This window comes from Propithecus coquereli, unplaced genomic scaffold, assembly GCF_000956105.1.
Source record: "Propithecus coquereli isolate 6110/MARCELLA unplaced genomic scaffold, Pcoq_1.0 Scaffold601, whole genome shotgun sequence".
NCBI lineage: Eukaryota > Metazoa > Chordata > Mammalia > Primates > Indriidae > Propithecus > Propithecus coquereli.
This window is the reverse complement of record NW_012151964.1, coordinates 1,221,866-1,246,711: the sequence shown is the minus strand read 5'-3', so window position 1 is coordinate 1,246,711 and position 24,846 is coordinate 1,221,866. Positions and strand designations below refer to the sequence as shown.

Genomic DNA, 24,846 nt, shown 5'->3' with positions numbered 1-24,846 from the left:
CAGACTCCTCCGGGAGGCACCGCGCTGCGAACACAGAACCCTCACCCACCCTTGTGAGTCACAATCCTTCCCAGTTCTCAGACACGTCATCAGCTTCACTTTCTCCCCAGCTGAGCCAGCGTCAACCCTGCTCCCCGCCGTGCCCTCCTGGCCTTGAGGCCCTGCCAGGTGGCACCGTAGCACGGGGGCGGGTTAAGAGGGATGAACAGGTGTGTGGCCACCTGCCCCAGGGAGGGCGGCTAATGACCTGGGACAGAGCACTGTGTCCAGTCCCGCTGGCTGCCGCTGAGAGCAGTTCCGGAGCTGTGCCCTGGGCCGAGGGGAGGGGCCCGGGCTTGCTGGTCACATGTATCCCCTGTGTCTAGTGTGTAGAACTCGGGAAGCGTTTGCTGAAGCGACGCCGTCGCTGTCTGCAGGGCTCATCCGGTGTCCCAACCACACCTCTTGCTTCTTCCCGGCTCTCCATCAACAGGTCAGGCCAAAGGAGCTGGCCGGCCGGTGGGCAGCAAGCTGCAGCCCGAGGGGTTGATTGATTGAACACCTAGGTTCACAGCCCTGTGCCCACGGGCACCGCGCTGGCAGCTGTTGGCTCCAGAGAGGGCCCGGCAGGCGTGGACGCAAAGCTCGGTGGGGAAGCGCAGGACCAGGGTGGTGTCAGCGGCGCCCGCACAGCCTCTGACGCCAGACCTGTAGAGACCACTGGTGGCCGAGTGCCCAAGAGCAGCCCAGGGGGAAACAGGTTAACCTTGAAAATAGGTGCCCAGAAATAAATTGGTGTTTTAGTTTAATTTTTAGAGTTCTTTGTAAGAAATTCTCTTTTTAAATGTATATTTTCCTTCAAAATATTTTATTCCCTTTAAAATTAGATGCTCCTCCAAGAGATACAGAAATAATATATAGGTGCATCCAATAAAAGGGTACATATGCCCTTCCCTCCCCAAATGCTATTGTCCAGAGAAGAGTTAATGCGAGCGGGTGCACAGTGAGTCTACTGTGCGTTGTGTGTGTGCGTGTACACACACACACGTATCCATTTATATTCCTATATACATACACATATGTAAGGGATTTGCCATAAAAATGGGCTCATATAATTTTACTTTTTAAAAAAAGCAGTGATTTTCAATCCTGGTCTCTATAAAGTGCTCTCACTGAATCGTATCAGGTACTTCCCAGTCTGTCTGTCCGCCACGCGCCAGCAGACCGTTCCCGAAGAGCTGCGTAGTTTCCAGCACTGAGTCTGCCGAGACCCACTTCCCAGACTGGCCCGGCCCCCCACGGGAGCAAACATGCGTGTTGTGCAACGGCGTCGCAGGGCACCGCCGAGGAGAGCCGGTCCCGCTCCCAGCGGCCGGGAGCCAGGAAGATGTGTCAGCCTCTCCCTCTGACGTTCTTTCAGATTTGAGACGCCAGGTTCGACGACGACAGCGGCCGGAGCGGAGGAGACCATAAACTAGGTAAAGTTGACACGGACGGCATCATCTGTTAATAGTTTGGGGACAAAGTTCACATTTTGTGGATGTTTGTGTGTTATGGGAGCAAAGGTGCAAAATTGTCTTTGGAGATTTGCCAGTGCGGTTTAACATCTCCGTGGCTTTGTCTGCACAGACAAAATACCTGGGAAGCTCCGGCGTAATCCCCACGTCCTGCCCCTCACACAGGCCCCGGGGACAGATGCATCCTTGGCCCTCAGCCACCCAGATCGCACCCCCGGCGTCCTCTGCTACTCAGCGCTCGGCTGGGTCTGACTCAGTCGAAAGCGCCACTCTCATTTCCTGGGCTGTGCTGGAGAGCGGGGCTTTCGGTTTCTGTGGAGGAAAATCTGTCTCGGTGGACGTCTGTGGGGCCGGCTGCTCTGCTGGCCGTCGGGTGCTATTCATTCTGCCACCCTGGTGCGGGTGGCGGGCCACGTGTGTGCCCCACACTCTCTGTCTCGTGACTGCGTTATTTTGGGTCCAGCACTCACCACTGTCGAATTAATCTGAGTTCTCTATTTGCCTAGTTGTTTGTTATCTGTTTCCTCCACCGGAATTTAGCCTCTTTGAGAACGGGGACCCCTGGCCCCTTCCTCAGTGTGGTAGCTCCCGTAGCTGTGATGCTATCTGGCAGGGGGCAGAGCCCAAAACCGTTGCGGAAGGATTAGGAAAGTAGGTTCTATATCTAAGGCAGCAGGAGGCTCACTGGAAAGGGAAAAGGAACTGTGCATTAAGAAAACAAAAGGTGCGTGTGTGCATGTGTGTGCGTGTGCATGTGTGTGCGTGTGCATGTGTGTGTGTCCATGTGCATGTGTGTCCATGCACACACGAGCGCTCCATGAGAGCAGGCAGCCCGTGCCAGGCTCACAGCGTTGCCACACTGACCGGGGATGGAAGCAGTGTAAGCCACAGGCCTGCTGGTGTCCCTCCCCCCCGGTGTGGGGTGAGGAGCCTCACCCCGGTCGGTGCCGCTGGTCAGGGGCCGTGCAGACCCCATTGGTCTGGGCTGGGTAGTCCCAGGTGTGTGCTGAGGACCCCTGAGGGAAAGACAGACCCAGAGTCCCAGGAGGTCAAGGACGACTTGGTTTCTGGACGGCCCAGAAACCGCGTGAGGATGAAAGTGTGTTCCGCTGAGCTGGCGCACGGCGTGCTCGGCCCTCGCTGGTGAGCCACGGAAATCAGCGACACAGAGCCTTTCCTGGGGCGCCCTGGCGTTGCCTCAGCAGAGGAAGACCCAGTGCCAGTGCGCCCCCCTCAACTCTGGGGGTCTCTCTAGCCAGGGTCCAGCAGGGTCGTCAGGGTCGTCAGCGAGTTCCGAGATTTTGGGTGCTTTGGAATGTTTGCTGACAGAAAACACTTTCTCAAGCCGTCGCTGTGCTAATACAAACTGTTCTTGCTTTAAACACACACACACGCACACGCACAGAGCACCAGGCGCTTTTATTTCCAAAGCGTGAGAATTCCTAAAGCGGACAATTTGTTCTACTTTTATATACACATTTTTCATCTTTATGTAGATAAAAACCTACCTAACGAATAAGGCACATTTGAATTTATTTGGTGCTGCTTTTATTAAAGATTCCAGATTTAAATGTCAAAAAAATTGATACTAATTTATTAAAAGAGCAAACCGTTGATTAGACTTCCCTTAAGTTAAAAGCCATCTTTAACTTCTCAGCAGGAAGTTTACTGATTGAAAACATGATTCTGTCACACTCAAAACCGCGGAGCCGTGGGCGAGCTCAGTAGCAAAACAGTGGCACCTAGTGGCTGGTAAAGCCCCTGGGGTCGTACAACGTCCTGGGGTCTCCAGAACATTCATTCTTTCAGCTCCTATCAGACGCCGTAGCTTTCATTTCCCCTTCCAGTAAGTGACCATTAGATTCGAGCAGATCTATAAAATAATCTTTTTTGCTCAGGCTGATACAGTTTAGATGCTGTTTTAAGAGGTGCAATGACTACTGGTACCTTTGCATCACGCATGCCCACGTCTCTCCAGCCTGCGGGAGGTTCCCCCGGCCCGGTTCACGGCTCCCGGGGACACAGGGCTAATGACCGGTGCCAGCGCCGAGAGCCCGGCCAGCTTGGGTTTGCAGAGTTTGCCACGCCCTTTCCCGGTCCAGCCACACGTCTGTGGGAACGTGTGAGTCGGGAGCCTGGGCAGGATGGGAGCTTCCCTCTGCTCATGAGGAAGCCACGTCGTGGCCGCCGTACCTGAGACCTGTGCTGGTCACAGGAGCCGTGGTGGTGCCGGCAGACCATCTCTCTCAGAAGAGTTCCATTCCGCTAGAGAGCAAAGGCAGATGGTAACATACACCATTCAGTTCTAAAAATCTCTCTTAACTTAGGTGAAGGGAGGGGCTGAGAGGGAGTCGGCAGGCGCGGTCAGAGCGATGATCCGAGAACTTAATTCCCGGTACAAGTGGGGCAGCTGGAGGGACAGGGCGGGGGCGGCTGGGACAAATGACACAGACCTCTGAGGTCGATCTGTGCACAGCGTGAAGCGCCTTGAGACATACAGGCTGGAAAATGTCCTAGAGCCGGTTAGCAAGTCCTAGCGGTCGGTTCTGGAAAGTGTAGCAACCAAGGGAGAGAGAACAGCAGACAGAGGAAGAAAACATGGAGAAGCTCTTCTAAATGCAAGTCACGTGTGGGTGGCAACAGGCCAGACGGAAGTCAAGCAAAGTGTCAGTATAAAACAGAAGTCAAAGTTTATTGATTGGTAACAAGGTCAGTGCGGAAAATATCCATGTTCTGCTAGGTGTATTTCTTTAGATATTGCTCCAACTGGCATAAGTGTCACCCGGGCTAATTAACATTTATTGGTGATTACTATGTGTCAGGGGTTCCAGAGGCTTCCAGAATTATTAGCCTCTTGAACTTTCGCAGTGCTCCTTTTTTGAGAGGAAACTGAGGTTCAGGGAGTAACGTGACCCCTGAGACCACCCAGATAAGAAGTCACAGGGCTAGGACGTGAACCTGCAGAGCTCCTCTGTTTCCGTGGCTGCTGGCCGCAGCACGCGCATGGCTAATACATTTTGCGAGACTGTGTTGTTCTTGTGTCTGCATAAACATGATAATCCGTGTTCAGTCAATACACAAAATATCATTGTCATAAAACTTTCCACTGGAATCAGTTAAGCGTCAAGAACTTTGTCCCACTTACCACTGGCCGTGCAGCCCGAAGGGGACGGCGCCGTCCTGGGCGCGTGGGGGTGGCCAGAGCTGCAGGGTTTGCCTTCCAGGTCCAAGCTAGACAGAAAGGGTCGACTTCACAGAGCTTTGGACTCAACCTGCAAGCATCGAGTTATACTAACACTGGAATAAAAGGTGATTTTTCTTGCTTATTAGCTGTGAGTTTGGGGTAAGTTGTTTAAAGCTCTAGAGCTGCCCTATCCAACCCAGTAGCCACGAGCCACTTGTGCCCATTTAAACTTTCATTTTAATTAGCTAAAATGAGATGCAATTATGATTCGGCTGCTCAGATACCCCAGCCTCGTTTCCAGTACTCCACAGGCACATGTGGCTCGTGGCTACTGCACTGGATGACATCGATATAGACCTAAAGCACTAAAATCACTTCGATTTTCTGCAGTTCAGTGTCATGCCTTGTAACGGGTCTCAGATTGGTAATGACAATTATCGTAGGATTGTTGCAGTTAACATGAAATGATGCACATAAAAGTGGTTTGCATGTTGTAAAGTGCTGTACTCAAGGTTTTTTTTAAATTATTGTAGTGTTATAAAACCATATCGTCTTTGCAATACTGAGACTTTGGCCCAGGATCTTATAATCACGTTAGCTCTTTTTCAGAAGTTGGACCGTGTATCTTGACGTTGGCGTTTATGCTTTGTTCTTTAAGACTGAAGTCTACACTCTGCACCGCTGACGATTTCTCTTAATGTGGAAGGTACCATGATACGTGCATATAAAATATACAAGTTATATTTTACCATGAGGGCCATGTCTGCTAGAGATTAACAGGAAAAAGTAGAATTACAGACCAGCTGGTCCATCTTCATCTTTTGCCCCTAAGGAGGGGGCTACAGCGGACACAGAGCAGGTGAATGAGTAACAGCCCTCCCCGCGCCTCCTGGGCCAGCGACAGCCAAGCTCGCTAACTAGCAGCAGCCTTAATGACTAACACGTCCAGCTCAAGGGACAGGGAGCATGGGACTTCCAGGGACAGACTATTTCTCATGTGCACCAACTGGCTTCTTTTAGGGAGCAACAAATTTGCGCGTCCGCTGGCGGTCGGCACGGGGAGGGGCACGATGGAAAGGAGTCTGAGGAACGTCCTCGTGTTGTCCTCTGGGTTCCTGCTCCTCTTCACAGCCTACGGAGGTCTGCAGAGCCTGCAGGTGAGTGCGCAGACATCACGCTGTCTCGACTTCGGAGCGTCTCTCGGCCTCCGAGGATCCTCGTGGTCACAGACGGCAATGAAATGGAATTTCTGTACGTCCGCCGAACCCAGCATTTCCTCCTCGCCCCCCGAAAGCTCCTCTAAAACAAGCAGCGGTTTGTGTGTGCAATCATCCTACACTACTGTCCCCACTCCCGCCCCCAGAGGTCACGCAACAGGGTAGCGTGTGTGGCTCTCGGACGAGGAGAGCAAGGGTCTTGGGACAGTGATTTGATGAGACACTCTTTGCCTTTGGGTGGTCGGAAAGAGACACAAGAAGAATCGTTGTGAATTCTACGGTTCCACGCCCTTGCCTTCGTGGTCAGGGGCAGCAATGTGAATTTATCAAATTTCACTGGACCTCATAGATTCCAAGGCTGCCTGAAACAAAACCATGAACTTTGACAAAATCGTCTCTGTATATTTTAAACTTTGCGGTATGTTTTCCTCCTCGGGTCTCTGAGCCCACGTGAAAACCTAACAGCATTCTCTGAAGGGCTGCAGCACATGTGTGCCTAGAAGTGGATTTGACATATTTTCCCGAGGTAGTTACTTGCAAGTCTGACCTTTAACTGGGAGTAGAACCTCCAGGGAATTCCAGGGATTGGCCAGGAAATCAAGCTGTCATCGTCCCCCTGGGCACATTTGTCACCCAAGGCCGTGCATTGGGGCTTGGGGCTGTCACATACAAAACAGCTTTAGAGCTTCTGATGACAAGTTGATATGGTCTTGCATGATTTGTCAATCAAGAACAAGAATTAGGCTCCTACTGTGTGCACGGTACTGAACCAGAGAAGCACACCCAGGAGTTCTGTTCTCACTGTGTGCAAAGGCTTTGGACGCGGAGGCTGGCAAGGAGGGTCACACGCAGCCCTGAGTTCTCAAGTGCGTGTTTCCTTTGGCAGGACTCGGTTCGGTCCTGTTTCTGATTAGGCTCCCAGGGGATGAAGTGACAGCCATGGTGACCCTCACAGTCAGCTGGCAGGGGAGGCACCTCCTTTCTTGCCACGACAGTTCACGACTCCTGGAGTCCGTGCCTCCCCAGGCTGCGTTGGCGTGTGTGGCGCCCGTTCTGTTGTTATGTTGAATGTAGTTGGCGTGTGCTTTCTGGAAGGAGAGCTGCTCCAGGGCACGACCAGCCAGGACGCTTCCCTTTAGGAAGCTTGCTAAATGACCCCCTTTAGGGGTCCTGCTGGCGGGGCCGGGGCTGGCAGTGGGGAGGTCAGAGTTCTCAGGAAGCAGCCTGTGGAGCTGGCACCGCCCGGCCGACCGACTGCACGTTGGCCTCTCGACTTGGAGACCGGAGGGAAAAGGAGGGCAGGAGGGTCTCAGAGGCTGCCAGTGTCCCTTCTCTCGGTGGTGCTGGCAGGATTCCAGGGTACAGACAAATTGTGCCTGCCAGGACCCCAGGACACTCATTCACAGCACCCCCTGCAGCAGCTCCCTCCCTCAACCTCTGCTGGGGGCCTCCTACTCATCAGGTGGTCTCAGCTCAGAGGTCGCCCCCTTCTCCCTGCCCGCGCCCTGGAGCCGAGGTCTGGACGTCTGCGCACTTCTGGTGTCGGGGCCGCTCGTTACGGCACGCGCCTGCTCACTCTCCACCGGCAGCCGTGGGCTGTGCATTCCGGGCTGCAAGGACCACGTCAGCGAGTCGGTCACCACATGCCCCACGCCTCGGGCAGTGTTGGACACACAGAAGGTTCTCCACGAATGTTTGGTGAATGAAGAACTCATTCCTGCTCCTTGACCTGCTGAAAGCTCTCAGGGCTCCCGTGATCTTGGAGAGCCCACCCAGGTCCCCAGGAGGGCGCGGGCCCCCACGGCCTAGCTCTGGCAGACCCCAAAGCCACATCTTGCCAGAAGTGCTTGGCTGCTGGGGCAGAGGCCGCCGAGTGTTCCGCACTGTCTCTGGCTCCAACACGCTCCCTGGAGGACACCCTCTCCCTCACCTGCACCTCCCACCTCTGTCCCTCCCTCTCAGCGGCCTCCAGTCCCGCCAGACAGCCTTTCACTGACGCCCTCAGCTCCTTGGGGGTAGCCTCGGTTGTAATTTCCCCCGTATCACTGAGCCTCTAGTGGCACGGGCTTCATGGCCGTCCTGTCGAATGAGCGGAAGGAATGATGTGATGGTTCGCACCAGGAGGTCTTAGGAAGTTCAGTGCACACATGTGCTTATTCCATGCGTGTGTTTTGCAGGCTGGCTCTCCTAACACATGCAGACACAGGTGTTTGGATGTGGTCATGCACATAGAAAAGGACATTTGCTTTTAAAATTTTGTTCCTACTGTGGATATTGGGATCTGTCTTCCTTCTCCGTGGTTTGCGATCGAGTTCCACTGTACACGGCAAATGCACTCTGCCGGTCCGCGGCGGCGCTGCGGGTGGTGAAGACTTTCCGACGCAGGGAAATGCTGCGTTTCCGTCAACACACGCAGAGGCAGCAAGCTCATTAAAGTATTTGATGCTCATGAGTATTTAATGCAAAATATTAGGAAAACAAAGGCTTGGGCTGAACCAACTCTCTATACTCCTGACAACTTGAGCTATAAATAGAAATTTCCAGATAACCCCCACTTCAGAGGATAACGTTCAGTTTCCATCTTCCAACCCGATTTCAGAATTTCTATGGGACTAGCCATTCTTGCTTTTAATTGGTTTTAATTAACCACCAAGAAATATTATTAAGCACCTGCTTTGGACAAGGCACTGGGAGAGATTTTAAAAAGTAGTGTTTCCCTGCCCTCAAAGCGATTGCAACCCAGTTGGGGTGATGGGGAGATGGGCAGAGGTCGAGTTGCTGGTCCAGAGAAATTCTAAGCAAGATCAAAGAGGAGACCTCCGGGCACAGTGGCATTCGGGGAGGGCTGAGGGACCTTCTCCTGTGTTGGAAGATGGGTGCGGTTTGGAGGGAGAGGATGAGGCTGCACCCGGCGTGCTGAGGGGCAGGGGTGAAGGGGGAAGAAGAGGGAGCTGGGGTGGGTGGCGCTGCGTGAGCCATCAGTCCGGGTGTCTGGACTCGCTAGTGGACAGGGAATGATGGACGGAGGGCTGTTCTAGAAGGTGGAAGCCAGAAACATGGTGCGGCTCTCTTGCTACAAGACACTCTGTCTTGTGGTTGGGAAGACCAAGTAGCAAGGAATTTTAGTAGTGTTAGGGGTTGGGTTCTGTCCCCCCAAGTTGCATATGTAGAAACCGTAACCCCCAGGACCTCGGCCGTGACTGCGTGTGGAGTTGGGGCCTGGACAGAGGTGATGGAGTTAGAACAGGCCCTTAAGGTGGTCCCGATCCCGGGCGACTGGTGTCCTTACGAGGAGAGATTAGGACACAGACCACAGACGAAGACCACGTGAGGCCGTCTGCAAGCCCAGGAGGGAGGCTCCAAAGTGAACCGACCCTGGCCCCTTGGTCTTGCTCTCCTGGACTCTGGCACACGGAGGAAAGGAGTCCTGCTGCCTGCGTGACCGTCCAGTCCGCGGTACCATGTTAGGGCGACCCTGCAGACTGAGCACCAGGCACCAAGATAATTGGCTTTCGGCTCATCAGATCTGGGCCAAGGTCCTGCTCTCCCTCTCACCAGGTGACATCTCCGTCACCGTTCCTAGGGGTCTAATGACACGTCTCTCAGCCGTGACAGGGTGGCGCCCGAGCTGGAAGCTCTTGTTTCTGTGTCTGGCCCGTTGCTGGCACTAAACGGCGACTACCTGGGAAGGGGGATCTGGCCTCCGGGGTAAGAGACCCCACCTGAGCCACTCTCCCTCTGGGGTCCGGCAGCGGTGTCCAGGGGAGGGGCTAGCCAGCTGCACATGGGGGAAGCACACGGAAGTGGGGGGCAGACCCCTTCCTCTCTCAGCTTCCTCCTCTTCGTCTTTCCCTCTTACACATGAAATAAAAGGAAGAAACGATTTTGCTGAGTTTTCTGCCACTGTCAGGCCCCAGTGCCGCCCTTGCGATGCCCTGTGCCAGCCGGTTCCCTGCCGGCCTGTGACACCTCAGCTGAGCCGCAGGCAGGTGTCCACAGAGCACGCGGCCTCCCAGCGGCCGCCCCGGCCCAGCACAGGCACCGTCCCCCGCCTGGTGTCCGGAGCGCCGACTCGCTGTAACCGGGTTTTGCCTGCGGCCTCCTCCCACCAGCTGGGGCAGTGAGGCCTGGTGCCGGCAGGCCCAGGGGACACACAGCGCCCGGTCCCTCCTGACGGCCAGTTTTGTCCCCACAGAGCAGCCTGTACAGCGAGGAAGGCCTGGGCGTGACGGCGCTCAGCGCGCTGTACGGCGCGGTGCTGCTGTCCTCCATGTTCCTGCCGCCGCTGCTCATCCGGAGCCTGGGCTGCAAGTGGGCCGTCGCCATCCCCATGTGTGGCTACGTGGCCTTCTCCCTGGGCAACTTCTCCGCCAGCTGGTACGGCCGGGCCCTCGGTACCGTCCCCGCGTCTCTCTCAAAACATGCTCTGCGGCCCCCAACCCCCCACTTCCCAGCGGGACCACATGGTGGTTTCTTCCTGTTCCCACCAGGACGCCTCTGGCCCCTGCTGGCCCCACCTTTCCTGCCCAGTCCCTATCCCGGGCTCTTCCTGGGATCCGCCCTGGGCCTCCGCTTCCCTCTCTGCACCAGGGAACGTCTCTGGCCCCAGTAACGACAGGGAGAATCTAACGTGGACACCGGGGTGAGTCTCACAGAGACAGCCAGGATGCAACCACTGGACCAAACCCTGTACCCTCAGCCCATCCTTAGCAGGCGGGCGCGGCCCGGCTGGACACAGGGACCCTGTCTGAGGTCCACCTGCTCCCGGCTGAGACAGCTGTGCAGAGACCAAGCCCCGGGGCCTCGGGCTGCCTGCCTTGTCCCCAGGAACACTTCCACCAAGCACCTCTGGACTGACCCAGGACGTGCTGTTTACGATGCTGCATCCTTCCTTTCTTATAGCTCGAGTTTTCACATGACCCCCTGTTGAGAGGGCTGAGCCCATCCAATGATCAATCACCTCTTAATGTGAAGCTGTTAGAAATACCTAGAAACCGCCCACCTTCTCTGTGCTGCTTAGCGCGAGCTTTGCAGTTGCATCCAAATAAAAAACTCCGCTGACCTTGAACTTCACTCTCACAAATGACCCTGGACCAGAAATGGCCCTGCGTTCACTCACTCATCAGAACCTGACGGGGAATCCACCGGTCCAACCCGTCAGCGCACAGTGACGCCTGCGGCAGGCCAGGCACGCGGTTTCCTTCTCCCAGCCACACGGAGGAGGGACAGGGGACGCAGGTGCCACGTGTTTGCCTCTCGTCCCACAGGTACACTTTGATCCCCACGTCCATACTGCTGGGGCTCGGGGCGGCCCCCCTGTGGTCTGCCCAGTGCACGTACCTCACGATCGTGGGCAACGCGCACGCAGAGAAGGCGGGGAAGCTCGGCAAAGACGTGGTCAACCAGTACTTCGGCATCTTCTTTCTCATATTCCAGTCGTCCGGCGTGTGGGGCAACCTGATCTCCTCTCTGGTCTTTGGCCAGACCCCCAGTAAAGGTAAAAGGGCCGGCGGCAATTGCTCCAAAGTGGAGCAGGGTCTAGCGCTGGCTGCGGAGGGGTCGCTGGTTCCACTGGCGCACCTGTCTCCGTCCCGTCACGTGGGCAGGTGAGCAGGCCCCACACAGTGATCCGCGACCTGCCCGTGGCCCTGTCACCAGGTCCTGCTTGCCACTGGGCAGTCACGTGGGTCTTAAGGTCCGTGTCCTCCAAGGGGCAGGGGAGCCCCAGGGAAGGGCCTGTGGGGGAACTGCCGGAGGAATTTGGGTTCGTGGAGTCACAGCTACCCTTTTAGACTGTCTACCAATGGGTTTGCCTGATTTACTTTCCTACCAACCTGACATCCACTGCCCAGTTTTCCAAGTGTTGCGTGTTGGATCCTTTCCCCTTGACTCCTGTGAACAGTGGACGGGCTGATGCCTTCATTCACCGTCTCCACCCGACCCTGCCAGACACGCTTTCAAGCGTGTCTCTGTTTCAGTGCCCATGTTGAGGATTTAAACCAAAGGCAGAGGAAAGAAATCGCTTCAGTCTTACTGGAAACTTTTCCCCACGGGGCAGAAAGCACTGACCCTCCCGAGTGGGATCAGGCTCTCCGCCTGCGATCCCTGTAAAACCCACCCTTGGGAAACGTGGTAGCCAAGGCCGCCTCCCTCTTTCTCATACGGCGTCGTCCTTGCTACATGCACCTGGAGAAGGGGAGCCACCGGGCTAGAGCGTCTCAGCCATGACGCGCGAAACGGCGACGAAGCTTCGGTCTGCGTCGTGACCGCGAGGGTGGGGTGACAGGGAGTGCTGATGCTTGCCAGGACGTGGAAGGCACTTTGAGGGCCTCGAGGGGCTTCTCCGCCGTTCCACGCCCCTGACCCCCTGACGGCCGGTCCCTGGCACTGCTCCCTCGCCAGCCCAGGAGACGGGAAGTTGTGTGTATGAGAGTCGTGTTGTCAAGACAGCAGACACTGAATACTCCCCAGTGCCTGCTGACGGGGAGTCTTCCGTAGTTCGCATTTTATTCTTCGAACAGACCAGGGAGCTATGAAATCACCTCCCAGAGTCATGGAACCGGTTACAGTGAAAGAGAACCCAGTATTCTTGACACTCAATTTGATGTGCTTTCTTCTTTTTGACTAATTTTGAGGAGTTGAGAAATTTTAGTTATGTCGGGAAAGTAATATAACAAATAACCAACATTTAATCCATGTTTGTTCTTCTCTGAATCTCTGCATAACACTGATACGATTCTCTGCCTCCCAGCTGAAGCATCTTAAAGTCAAGTCTACAGACACGTGCCTTGGGGTAAATGTGTTTAGAGACCCTGGTCATTCCACCCTGACGTGGAGTGTCCACCCTCCTTTCCGCTGGCTCGTTCATTCCTCATTCCTGTCCGATTATTAGCACCTGTCTTCTCATATCGCCTGTTTGCCATGAATTCACAGACGCCATCCCGGAGGAGCAGCTCGCATCCTGCGGGGCCAGGGACTGCCTGATGGCCACCACACCCAGCAACAGCACCCAGCGCCCCTCCCCGGAGCTGGTCTACACCCTGCTGGGCATCTACACCGGTACGTGCTCCACGACCCAGCGCCTAGTCCTGAGCAAAGCAAAACCAAACCTCCTTCCTGTGTTGACAGAGACCATCTCCTACAGCGTAAAATTCCTTCATCTGAAAAATCCTTGAAAAATGTGTTGGACTGGATCACATGCAGGTATTTTCCTTAAAAAGATCAAATGCAGTGGACCGGTGCTGTCTAACGGCACGTCCTGCGGTGATGGGATCGTTGTACTTCTGCATCTAACACAGCAGCCAGGTCTAGGAATATCAGCTTTGTGAATCTGGGTGCTCCAGAACTGGGTACATGCATATTTGAAATTGTTATGTCCTCTTGCCAGATTGATTCCTTTATCATTCTACGACGACCTCTTTTGCCTTTTTTTTTTTTTTTATTGTTTTTGACTTAAAGTTTGTTTCTATCTAATACAAGTATCACTACTACTGCTCACTTGTGGTTTCCATTTGCATGGAATATCTTTTTCCATCTCTTAACTTTCATCCTGTTATATATGTGTCTTTACAAGTAAAGTGTGTTCCTTGTAGACAACATATCGTTGGATCTTACTTTTTACCTGTTCTGCCGTTATGCTTTTAAGTGGAGAGTTTAGTCCGTTTACACTCAAGGTCATTACTGACGTGGGAAATGCTGCCCCCGTCAGTACGTTCTTTGTTCCTTCCTCTCTGGCTTATCCGGTGTACTCACGGTTTGGTGGTCTCTGTAGCGGTGCCATCCGAGTCTTTTCTCTTCTGCAATCGTGTTTGCCTTGCCACTGAATTTCAGACTTTCTTGTGCTTTCACGATGGCAACTGTCATCTTTTGTTTCCAGGTTCCGGCCTCCCTTGACCATTTCTTACAGGGCTGGTCTAGTGGGGCTGAATTCCCTTAGCATCCACTTCTTTGGGAAAACTTTATTTCTCCTTCATTTATGAAGGATGATTTTGCTACTTATAGTATCCTTGGCTGGAAGGTTTTTTTTTCCTTTCAGCACTTTGAATATATCATTCCATTCTCTTTTGGCCTTTAGGGTTTCTGCCGAGAAGTCCACTGTTAGTCTGATGGGAGTTCCTTTATGGGTGACTAGATGCTCTTCTCTTGATGCTTTTAGAATTGTCTTTTTCTCTAATTCTAGACAGTTTGACTATAATACGCCACGGGGAATACCTTTTTGCACTGTATCTGTTTGGGGATCCCTGGGCCTCCTGTATCTGAATGCCTAAAGCTTTTGCTAGACTTGGGACGTTTGTACCTACTACTTCATTAAAGAGGTTTTCAAAACCTTTTTGCTCTCTTTGCCCTCTGGGATACTGATAATTCATATATTTGGGCATTTTATGGTGTCTGATATATCACAAAGGCTTTGTTGATTCTTTTTTATTCTTTTTTCTTTATTTTTGTCTGTCTGAGTTATTTTAAAAGACCTCTCTTCAAGATCTGAGATTCTTTCTTCTGCTATATCTAGCCCATTGTTGAAGCTTTTGAGTGTATTTTGTGTTTCATTCAGTGAACTCTTCAGTTTCAGAATTTGTTTCATTTGTGTGTGTGTGTGTGTGTGTGTGTGTGTGTGTGTGTGGTATCTATCACTTTGGTAAGTTTCTCATTCATATCTTGAATTGTTTTTCTAATTTCTTTGTATTGATTTTTGGAATTCTTTTGTATCTCACTGAGCTTATTTAGTATTGAAATTTTGAATTCTTTTTTCAGTCTTTTCTGAATTTCTTTTCATCGGAATCTGTTGTTGAATTATTGAGTTCTTTGGTGTCACATGTCCTTGCTTTTTAATGTCTCCTGTGCCCTCACATTGATATTTATGCATCTGGTGCAACAGTTGCTTCTTCCAATTTTTTGAATTTGATTTCACAGGGAGAACATTTTCTGGAAGACATGTCAGTGGTGCTGGGTGGGCAGGACCGTTTGGCTTTGATTCCAGGCACCTGCACTGGTGTAGTTTCCCTATGATTTCTTCAGCTGCAACGGCATCGGTGGTATCTGTGATTTTTTTCAGTGGCTTAGGGTGCAGTTATCAGAGGAGATTCTGGTGACGTTTTGCTGGGGACAGGGATGCCAGGTGTGCCAGTCTTCAAGCTCCAGTGGTGGCAGTGAAGGGCTGCACATGCCTGTTCTTGGGCCCAGGATAGCGTATGATGGCACCGGCATTAGTGGGCCCAGGCTAGCCGATTCTCCGGCCTCCAAGTGCTTGCTCAGGTGCCAGTAGTGGCAGTGTCGTACCAGGTAAGTAGACGACGTGTTCTTGGGCCCCTGGGATGCTGGTGTACGGATGATGGCGGTGGCTCACGTTGGAGCACGGAAGTCCTGCTGCTGGTTTGGGCTGGCTGCTGTCAGCGGTGCCCTGCAGGCAGTTCCCAGGCTCCAGAGAGCAGGCACCCTTTCTCCTGCAGTAGCAGTGGCCACAGTGGTGGTGGTGGGGGGGGCCTGTGCTCAGGACGTGCACTAGAGCACAGAGGCCACCCCTGGCGTGGGTGGGGTTGGCACCCACAGCCACAGACAGGGAGCGCCCAGGTTCTGGGCAGCACTTGCGTGGGTTCCTGGCTGCAGCAGTGAGTGCAGCATTGTGAAGACGGGGACAGATCCTGCCTGCTGTGCATAGGACCAAGCACAGAGACCTTGTTGCCTGTGGGGGCACGGCGACATCGCCACCCACTGCCCCAGACACGCAGCTCTCGGGCTTGCCCACTCTCAGCAGCAGCAGTGGCCACAGCGCAGAGAGAGGAAACACAGTGCAGAGTCGGGGAGGGACTGCGCCTTCTGGTCGCAAGCCGAACACGGAGGCAGGGCCACCGGTGGGGGCACCGCTGCTGCTCACAGCCCCAGGCAGGCAGTCCCCTGGCTTGCTCGCCAGTCCCTGGGGCGGCAGCAGCCTCTGTGGCTGTGGCGGTGTGTCGGGGAGGGATTCCACTCTCCGAGTGCAAGTCCCTGCCGCTCTGGGAGGCCGAGTTGCATCTCACAGCCCCAGACAGGAGCTCTCGGGCTCAAGGAAGCATGCACTCTGTTTCCCTTGTCCCCGGGGTCCGGTCCCCTTCCTGGTGTGCCACACCGTCCTTTTCCTGGGAAGTAGTACTCCTTGTGGCTAGAGTGCTGGGGACCCCGCAGCACCTCTGGGGCCAGCCAGCACTGTACCTTCCAGGTGGATGCTGGGGCATGCCAGGGGGGCCCTGAAATGTGGAGCTATGGGGGCTGGGGTTTCCAGGGCAGGGCGCGCTCCAGTGGCAGCTGTACTCTCACAATGGCACCAAACTGCAGCCACTTAGGTCTTAGGGGGGTGTGTGACCCAGCAGGAGTCCCCTGCCTGGTGCAAGGCCCTCGCAGGGTCTCCAGGTCGCCGGGCTGGCCCGTCTCAGTTCGTGTGGGCAGAGGCGCTCTCCATGCTCGGGACTGCGGCGGAGCGCGGTGGACGTGGACCGCAGAGCGCCGCTCGCCTCTTTCTCCTGTGCTTAGGACCTTCCGCGTCTTCTCTGCTGAGCCCCAGGGCTCTCTCCAGGCTGCTCTGCTCAGGTGTGGCCTCTAGTCACAACCTCGCTTCTTTTCGGAGAGGAGAGTGTCCGATCTATGACTTAACTCTCATATTCAAAGAGTTATTACTGCTTTGAAAAGGATACATTGAGAGGGGTTTTTTAATGATTCCGAGGGAAATTTATATATATTCTTTGTCATTCTTGAATTTGGGAATTGATGAAGGCCTTGTAACGTGTCCTTAAAGATCAAAGTTCTGGTACATGTCAGACCCGGGGAACAGAGTCCAGCACCGTCCTGGAAATCAGAGGCTGGAAGGTTAGCACGCACAGCAGACCTCTGTCCTCAGGGAGGGACAGTGAGCTGCCACCAGCACTCAGGCCCCTGTAGAGCCACCTCCAGATCAGAGGTTGCGAGTGTGCCCCCGTGAAATGTTCATCCAGATGGAGCAGGCACGCTGAGCGCTGGCGTGCGTCGGGCACCGTGCTAGAGACCAGAACCGCAGCATCGACAAGGTTAGAGTCCAGTGGAGGAGACAGAAATGCACTCGGCTAACCGACGTCTGACGGAACACGTGTTGCAAACAGCTTCCAGGTGGCACGTAGCTACGCCTTCCTGGGTAATTCCGGGCCTGGGCTGTGGGTGCTGACGCAGCTGTCTCTGCCTTCCTCTCAGGGAGCGGGGTGCTGGCCATCCTGCTGATAGCTGTGTTTCTCGAAAACATAGAAGACACTCAGCGAGAAGGTGGAGGAGAGAAGAAATCAACGCCTTTTTGGTCCACGTTGCTGTCAACCTTCAAGCTGTTCAGAGATAAGCGCCTGCGCCTCCTGACGCTGCTGCCATTGTACAGCGGCCTGCAGCAGGGCTTCCTCTCCGGCGAGTACACCAGGGTAGGACAGAGCAAGAGCCACGTGCTCACGCGACGCATGGCGTCACTGCCGTGCCCGTGTCTGCGCCTACAGGGGCGGCGGATTCTCCGGCCACCCTCCCAGCCCAGCTGGTGGGAAGAGTTTACGGCTCAATGTGTAGCATCCAAGTAACCAGCTCACGGGAGCTGGGACTCCTTATCTCAGGGGACACTCCTTGCTTGATACGAGTCTCCCGGGGGGGAAAGAGGGCAGAGCTGTCAGACGGGCGGCTGTTGGTGACTCAGCTCCAGGATCTCCCTACGCCCTTGCTTTAGAGCTCACGAGGGAAGGGCACAAAATCCATGAATAGCATAGACGTTCCTTACCGCTCCGGTTTTCAAACTGGGCCCTACAAGAAAGCAGTGCGGCCACGCGGGTGCTGTCTTCCTGTCCCCTCCAACCCCCTTCTCCCCAGGTGAGCACTGCCCGGCCACTCCGTGTGTAAGGGGAGGCCCCTGCGGGGGCTGACCGGAGCGGCACAGGACGCTGGGCACACAGTGGCAGTCTGGCTCCAGAGTCGGCACAATCAGAGCTCCACCCAGCTCCCTGCAGCGGCCTCTGTCGCCCCGGTTTGCCTGCCAGGGTGCTGTCCTATTCTGAGGAGGCTCTCCATGCTTGGAAGGTGCCCCGCAGTGCGGCTTTGTTCTAAAAGCCCACCCCGCAGTAGATGAGAGCCGAGGTCCTCGCCCCCCACACGTGCTGGACAGGAGACGGGGCACGCAGGGGCTTGGCCTGGGCGTCTGCCTGTGCCCTGCGCCTGCCCTCCGAGGTGCACCCTCCCGAATGGAGACCCTCCCCGGCCCCCACCGCGACTCCCGCCCAGTCAGGGCTGCCACCTTAGCGAGATAAAAACGCAGCACAGTCACCCTGAATCTCGGGGGGACCTCAGACGCCCTGTAGGGCAGGTGTGTCCCGCCCTAGCGGGGTGTCCTGGATTTACCTGGCAATGCTGCCCTTAGGGCGGCCTCGGTGGAGAGTCTCAGGGGCTCGAAAGAGAAAAAACAAGATAACAAAAAAGTCCACTTGGTGTTTTGGATACGTGCCCCCCGTCGGACTTTTCACTGCCCCCGCGATTGGCTGCAGTGAGGCCTGGTGGTCCCCAGCCCCCTTCCGGAGCCCGTCCTTGGCTCCACTCAGAGACAGGAGGGCGCTGGGACAGTGAGAGGACGTCTGGGCACAGCCGGCCATGCGGGCTGCCCAGCGGGTCGCTGTGACGGTCGAGGGGCCTGGGGTGCTTTTCTACCTCCTGGGCTCTGACACAGAGCTTCCCTCTGTTTCTCTCCATCTTCTCCTGACTGTCGCACTAGGGGACAGCCAGCGTACATTAGCCTCCGCGTGACATAACGCGTGTGTCGCGGCTTGTGGCTAGAGATGTACGGGGAGGAACTTTGTCCAGACATCTGTCCAAACTGCTCCTGTTCAGTCTGTGCCCCAGAGAGGATTTCCTCCCGAACGGCGACATCGTTCTCTGCCCTGGGAGCCGCGTTAGCGCACCCGCAGCCGCCGGTCCGGCTTCCTAAGCTCGGGCCCCAGAGGAGCCGAGAGCATGTGTGACCCGCTGTCTTCTTCCCCCAGTCCTACGTCACCTGCGCCCTGGGCATCCAGTTTGTCGGCTACGTGATGATCTGCTTCTCGGCCACCAACTCGCTGTGCTCCCTGCTCTACGGGAGGATCTCCCGGCACACAGGCAGGATCGCACTCTACGCGCTGGGTGGGTGAGGCATGTGTGTTGGTGCTGGTGGGAGGGGTCCGAGAAACCGCTTTGAAATCACAGAGCCCTGCACAGCCCCCATCCGTTCATGGCTTCCTCCGGTCCACAGACCAACGGGAGTTGCATTTCTCCTCCGCCCCAGGCTCTGGGCAGGCTCTGCGCCCAGCACGCACCGCACGGCACGGGGAGCGGAGCACTCCTGCCAGCCGGTGCTTCCTCCATGTGGGGCCCAGCGGAGCACGACCAGGGGGCAGGCGGGGTCAGTGCAGGGTTTTGTGGAGGCAAAAAGGAGGGACCCTGAGCCTGTCCCGGGTCCTGGGGGAGGCGGGGGCCTCCGGAGGGCCACGCTTGGGTCGTGGCAGCTTTGTTCACAATTGTCTATTCACAAAGTGGGTAAAGATGAGCTTTTCATAGCTGGTGGACTCCACTCTAAACACATAGCACTCTCCATTTTTCCCGGAAGTGAAGGAAAGAGAAGAAACGCAGACGGTGTGAATCGTGAGAAACAGGGCATTAGGGAGACAGCGCCCCAGGTCCCAGGCAGGGCGGGTCCGAGGAGGTGTCGCAAGAGGCAGAGAAACAATGAGCCTTGCCGGTGCCTGTGAAGGGCCGAGCGCTTAGCACGTGGCCTATTCGATCTTCACAACCACCCTGTGTAGCAGACGGTGCCCATTTTACAGGCGAGGAAATTGAGGACCAGAGAAGAGCAGTGACTCGGCCAAGATCACACAGCCTTGGGGAATGTGGGGTGGACCCGTTTTTCTGGCTCCAGAGACCCTGCTCTTTCTGCTCCTGCAGTCTCTGGAGGTCACGGAATGTCCTTGTTGCTCCAGTCTAGAGACGCCACAGGGTTTGCTGAAATCATGGGGTCAAATGTTAGGACCCACTGGGCCACAGGTGGGAACAGACATCTGCCTGGGGGCCGTACCCTGTTTGGAAGCACAGGTGGCCACATGGAGACAAGGCGCAGAGTGTCGCCTTGCAGCTGGTCACGTGCACACCTGTCAGCTCACAAACACGTGTCCGAGGCCCCCCCGAGGAGACCACTTGGGGGCATCGTAGGGAAACATTATTTAAGCACGAAGCACATGTTGAGGAAGACCCCGGCTCCGCTCTGCTGACCTCTCTGAGGCTGCGGCCACCTCAGCCGGGGACCGCAGCCCCTCACGGCCGCGGGCTTCCTCCCTCTGCACGCAGGTGCGGGCACCCAGCTCTGCTGCTCGATCGCCCTCCTGCTGTGGACGCCTCACCCTGACCAGCTGGCTGTGTTCTTTGTGTTCCCCGGCCTGTGGGGCGTGGCGGATGCCGTCTGGCAGACGCAGAACAACGGTGAGCGTCCCCCACACGCCCCTCTCCTCTGCAGGTCTCCTCGGCACCTCCCTGGTGCAGCCACCCACGCAGAGCGCTGAGCAGGGCCAGGGGAGCCCCGTCAGACGCGGTATGCTCGAGCCAGGAGAGGTGAGTTGAGAGACAGAACGTAACGGGTGGCCTGGAGGGCTTCGGAGTCACACTCTGGTGTGAAGTGTTTGCTCTGAGCGTTTACTCGGATCCGTGATGCAAGGAAGGACCCCCCGCCGCCCCCCACCAGTTCCCTTGTGACATGGTGTCCTCAGGATGGACACTGCCCAGCTCAAGTAGAGGTGCGGCCTCCAGCCCGGGCAAAGGCTCTTTCCTTACAATGACAATCCCTCCTGACTTTGGCCACTATTAGGGCCTTTCTGAGCACAGGACCGAGTCCCCGTGCACCTGGGGCTGGGATAGACGGATGCTGAGCGCTGCCAGGAGCACCCAGTCGGGTGGGGAAAGTCAGCGCTGGCGGCAAGGAGTGTCACGGCGGCTGGATCAGCATCTGTGCCGGGTGCCGCAGAGGTTCGGGGGCAGTGGTGGGTTTTCTGGGGGTGTGGGGGTGGGGGACCCCCTGGGTGGGAGCGGCAGGGGAGGGCAGGACAGGCTTGTCCCACAGTCACGCTCCTTCGAGTCTTGGCGATTGTTGTCTAGGTGGCTGATGCAGGAGGTGGCTGGTGTAGGAGGTGGCCTGGGGTTCCCTGGACTTTCTGGAGTGTAAGAGGCTGGCCTGGGGTTCCGTGGCCTGCTGGGGGGTAAGAGGGTGGCCGGGTGCCTGTGGGCGGGCTGGGCAGGGCTGGCGTGCCTGGGAAGGAGTCGTTTTCCCACTGAGGGGTGGCCAGTCAGTGGCTGTGGGTCGCTCTGGTGGCGCTCCCAGGACACGGGGCTTGGCGACTTGACACTCGGTGGAGGAGAGCAGCCGGCGAGCGGAGGATCTGGTTGAGTGGCCAGGGCGGCTCTGGCTGGGCGTGGGGGTTGTCAAGGCTTCTCTTTTGTTGTCTTTTGACTGCAGCTCAGGGCTGGGACGGAGAGGGAGGACCCAGAGAGGGAAGGTTGAAGGCGCAGCAGGAGGGCTGCCCTGTCTGTGGGGACCTCGCAGGAGGACGGCAGCCTGCAGGACAAAGGGGAAGCTTCTCCTTCATGGGGAGAGGCGCTGGCAGAATCGGCAGGGAGGAGGCACCGTGGGTGGCCGGCGGGAGGTGTTTGTGGGTTGGCCGGTTGTTGTCTGCAGTGAGACAAGCTAACGGGTTTCAGAGGGTCGCTAGGGAGAGGAGGAGGCAGGGCTGGTGCGCGGTGGATGGTGTTCAGAGGGTGTGCGTTTCGGGTGGTGTCGAAATGGCAGGCATGGGGGCTTAGGGTGGAAACAGGCCCCACTTAGGGCCCGGGAGCTGAGGGTCTGGCGGTCGTTGATGAGATAGATCGAGGGTCCTCTCGGAGGAGAACGTGGCTCGGAAAAGACCCTCTTCCCTCCCAGAGGGATGTCACTGTTCTGCCCTTACCCAGGAGACACTCGGGATTGGAAACTGGGCGAAACCAGCGCAGTAACTGCTGCAGGCCCCTGTGTGCAGGGCTGGGCCTGGCTCTCCCCACACCTGAGGACGGCAAAGTCCGCGTCACCCCAGATCACGGGCTAAACGCTCCAGGCCAGGCCCTTTCGTGTCGTCTACAGGACGGCTGAAAAACTGCCTTCGAACAAACCTTCCCTGCTGGACTTAGGGAGTCGTGTTTCTCAGTCTTTTCTCCTGCCTCAGTAACATGGAGGGCTTGGTGAAGTTCTGTGTCGCCGTGACAGTGCCATGATCTGGCTCATTCCACTCGAGGTCCGTAGCCTGGAGGGGACAGGTTGGAACTACCCGTAGGCCAGGCCGTGATAGGGCGCACACTGATTTCCGGCAGGGGAGGTCCGCAGACACTCTCTCCGGCTTTTCTGGGCAGTCAGAATTATGCATTAGTGGCATGGCAGGCCACCTGGAGGGACCCAGTGAGCACCAGGGAGAATCTATTCCAGCTTCCCCCGGGGAAGACGGACATCAGCGTGCACGCGCCATCCCGCTGCGCAAAATGCAAAGTGGCTCCTCTGAACTCACGGGGATTTTAAACTGTTTGCATATTAAAAGTCAAGGAAAGGATTGGGGTAAATAGCCCCATAATATTCGTACAATAATTCTCCTGATTTTTATAGCGAACACGGTGAAAAGTGTTTGTTTTCTTGCTGCTTAGACGTGTAAATAATTGCCTGAACTCTCCCCTCTGCACACGGGCGCAGATGCTCTCAGGCAAGGCCCCGTCCGAATGGCCGGAAAAGTTACCTGGGGTCCGATGAGTAACGTGAAGGTCAAGTCCAGTGAGTGACCTGAACAAGGAGGCCCTTCGCTGAGGGAATGAAATTCTGTCTATGAGTACAGGTAGAAATAATTTTTGCCGAAGACAAAACAATTGTTGGGGGAAATATTCCCACCTATTTGAGAATTTCCTGTGGAATCTACACTCCCTGTCGCCCTAGCAAGGAGGGACATTTCACACCGAATCCCTGCAGGCCGCGGCACCCGCTCTCACAGTTTGTCACCGTGCAGCAGGGCACGTCCGCGAGGTCTCTATTCTCTGTTAAAGAAAAAAAAAAAAGGAAATTTCGTGTAGCTTTGGCTACATCTCAAGAATAGCTCTCACTCGTTTTTGTTTTTTTGAACAGCAGACTGGGATTTCTAACCCCATTTTCCCTGAATGTGTGTCTTTCTTTTAAGAAGATACGTGGGCCGCATACTTTCCTAATTGGTGGCGCTGAGCAAGATCCAGTGCAATTTGCCAGCTCAGGAGCAGGTCGGGCGACGTACCCGCCCGAGCCCTCCGTCCTGGGGCGGGATTCTGGAATCACCGCTCCGCGCTCCCCAGGGGCCCCGGAATTCCTCAGCCTTTGGCAGCAGATCTGTGCCGCGACTCCACCGTCTATTCACTCTGACAGCCCGTGAGAGACAGGGCGGTTGCCATAGCAACCTTACACACCAGCGCCTGCAGACACAGAATGGCAGGTCCAGAAATACTCCTTTGCCCATTGCTGCCCCAGGGCCCTCTCAGGGACACCATCCCTTTGCCCGGGAGGGACCACGGCCTCTTCCTCCTCGGCACCAGAGCTCCCACCGCCAACTCCTGACCCCTCCGGCGATTCTGTGGATAAATCTCCAGAGCAAGAGAAAGGAAAGGGGCCTGCCCTTCCCCGGGTCACCCGCGGGAGGCCACACTGCACGGCCCAGCAGGTAGGGCCTGCGGGGCCTTTGTCACAAGGTATTTCCGGTGGGAGCACAGCCTGTTGGGAACCCCTCTCACGCCCAGCACGCGTGTCCTGTTGTCGCCAGAGGCTGAGCCCCAGGCCCACTGTGTGCACCCTCCGTTTCTTTAGAACGGGGCAGCGGGGAGCACCCACTCTCAGGCTGCCCGGGGACCTCCCCCGGGCCTTCCTGGCCTACGCAGTGGGTGTCGCCCAGCCCAGGGTCCGAAAGGGGCTGGAGTGACCCAGGTCCCCGAAGCCGGGGGGCCTCTTCCCCGCCACCTTCTCCCCTCTGCCTTGAGAGGTGGGAGACACGGGTGTGGGAGAAGGAAAGGCAGGAGCAGAGCCCGCCCGGCCTGTTCTGGCTGGCGGGAAGCAGGGAACAAGAGCAGCGGGGCTGGAGCTCCCGGGGGCTGGCGGGGCTTGAAGGGACCAGGGGAGTGGGCCCCCACACGGGGGCCCTTCCTGGGCTTGGTGGCACCGGGATGTGATGCTGGGAGGGGCCTTCTGGATCAACCTGTCCACCTCCCTGGCTGTCGGCCTGTCCTGGAGGTGGCCCTGGGGCAGTCTCCCGTCGCTGCGTCAAAGGCGTTAGCACACAGCGCACGGGAGGCATCTGGAAGTCTCCGTCAGTCCGGACTGCTGTAGCAAGTGCCACCGGCTGGGCAGTTTGGACAACAGACGCCTGTTTCCCGCAGCTCTGGAGCTGGAAGTCGGCAGGGAGCTTTCTCCTGAGGCCCCCTCGGTGCAGACGGCGTGTTCCCCCCAGTCCTGCGTGGTCTTTCCCGTGTGTGTGTGCGCGCGCGTGTGTGTGTGCGCGCGTGTGTGTGTATGTGTGTGTGTGTCTGCGTCCTGGCTGCCCTCTCGCGTGACGAGGCCTCCCAGCTGGGCTAGGGCCCGGCCCAGCCTCCTTTACCCCAGTCCCTTCTGTGAAGACCGCGTCTCCAAACAGCGCCGCATTCTGGGATCCTGGGGCTGAGGCTTTGACACTGAATCTGGGGGGCATGATTCATCCCGTAGCACACAGTCATTTCTCCCCCAAACCTGCAGGCAGCCCCGAGGGTCTCCTGTTGTCCTTCCAGCTGTGTTTAATCAGGTCCGCCCTCTGTCGAGGCGCAGGTGGGAGTCCCTGGGCGCGGGCGCCCGGCTTGGCGAAGTCTCGCTCTGGGACAGGAACGGAAGTCTCACGCAGCAGTGACTCCTCGA

The 24,846-nt window shown here is 56.4% G+C and overlaps 1 protein-coding gene across 14 annotated transcripts in view; it reads left to right on the top strand.

Annotated features, from left to right (window-relative positions):
• Positions 1–315: 315 nt before the first annotated feature.
• UNC93A (unc-93 homolog A (C. elegans)) overlaps positions 316–24,846 on the top strand; it is a 26,208-nt gene continuing 1,677 nt past the window's right edge. The window contains exons 1-10 of one of the 14 annotated variants that reach the window (XM_012659288.1): positions 316–472; positions 1,400–1,457; positions 5,339–5,386; positions 5,701–5,837; positions 10,093–10,274; positions 11,165–11,394; positions 12,831–12,956; positions 17,091–17,305; positions 18,899–19,034; positions 20,232–20,363. In XM_012659288.1, coding sequence (XP_012514742.1) covers positions 5,751–5,837; positions 10,093–10,274; positions 11,165–11,394; positions 12,831–12,956; positions 17,091–17,305; positions 18,899–19,034; positions 20,232–20,363 — 1,108 coding nt within the window. In that variant the 5' untranslated portion in view covers positions 316–472; positions 1,400–1,457; positions 5,339–5,386; positions 5,701–5,750. The other 13 variants (XM_012659283.1, XM_012659285.1, XM_012659290.1 and 10 more) reach the window with 13 other exon arrangements.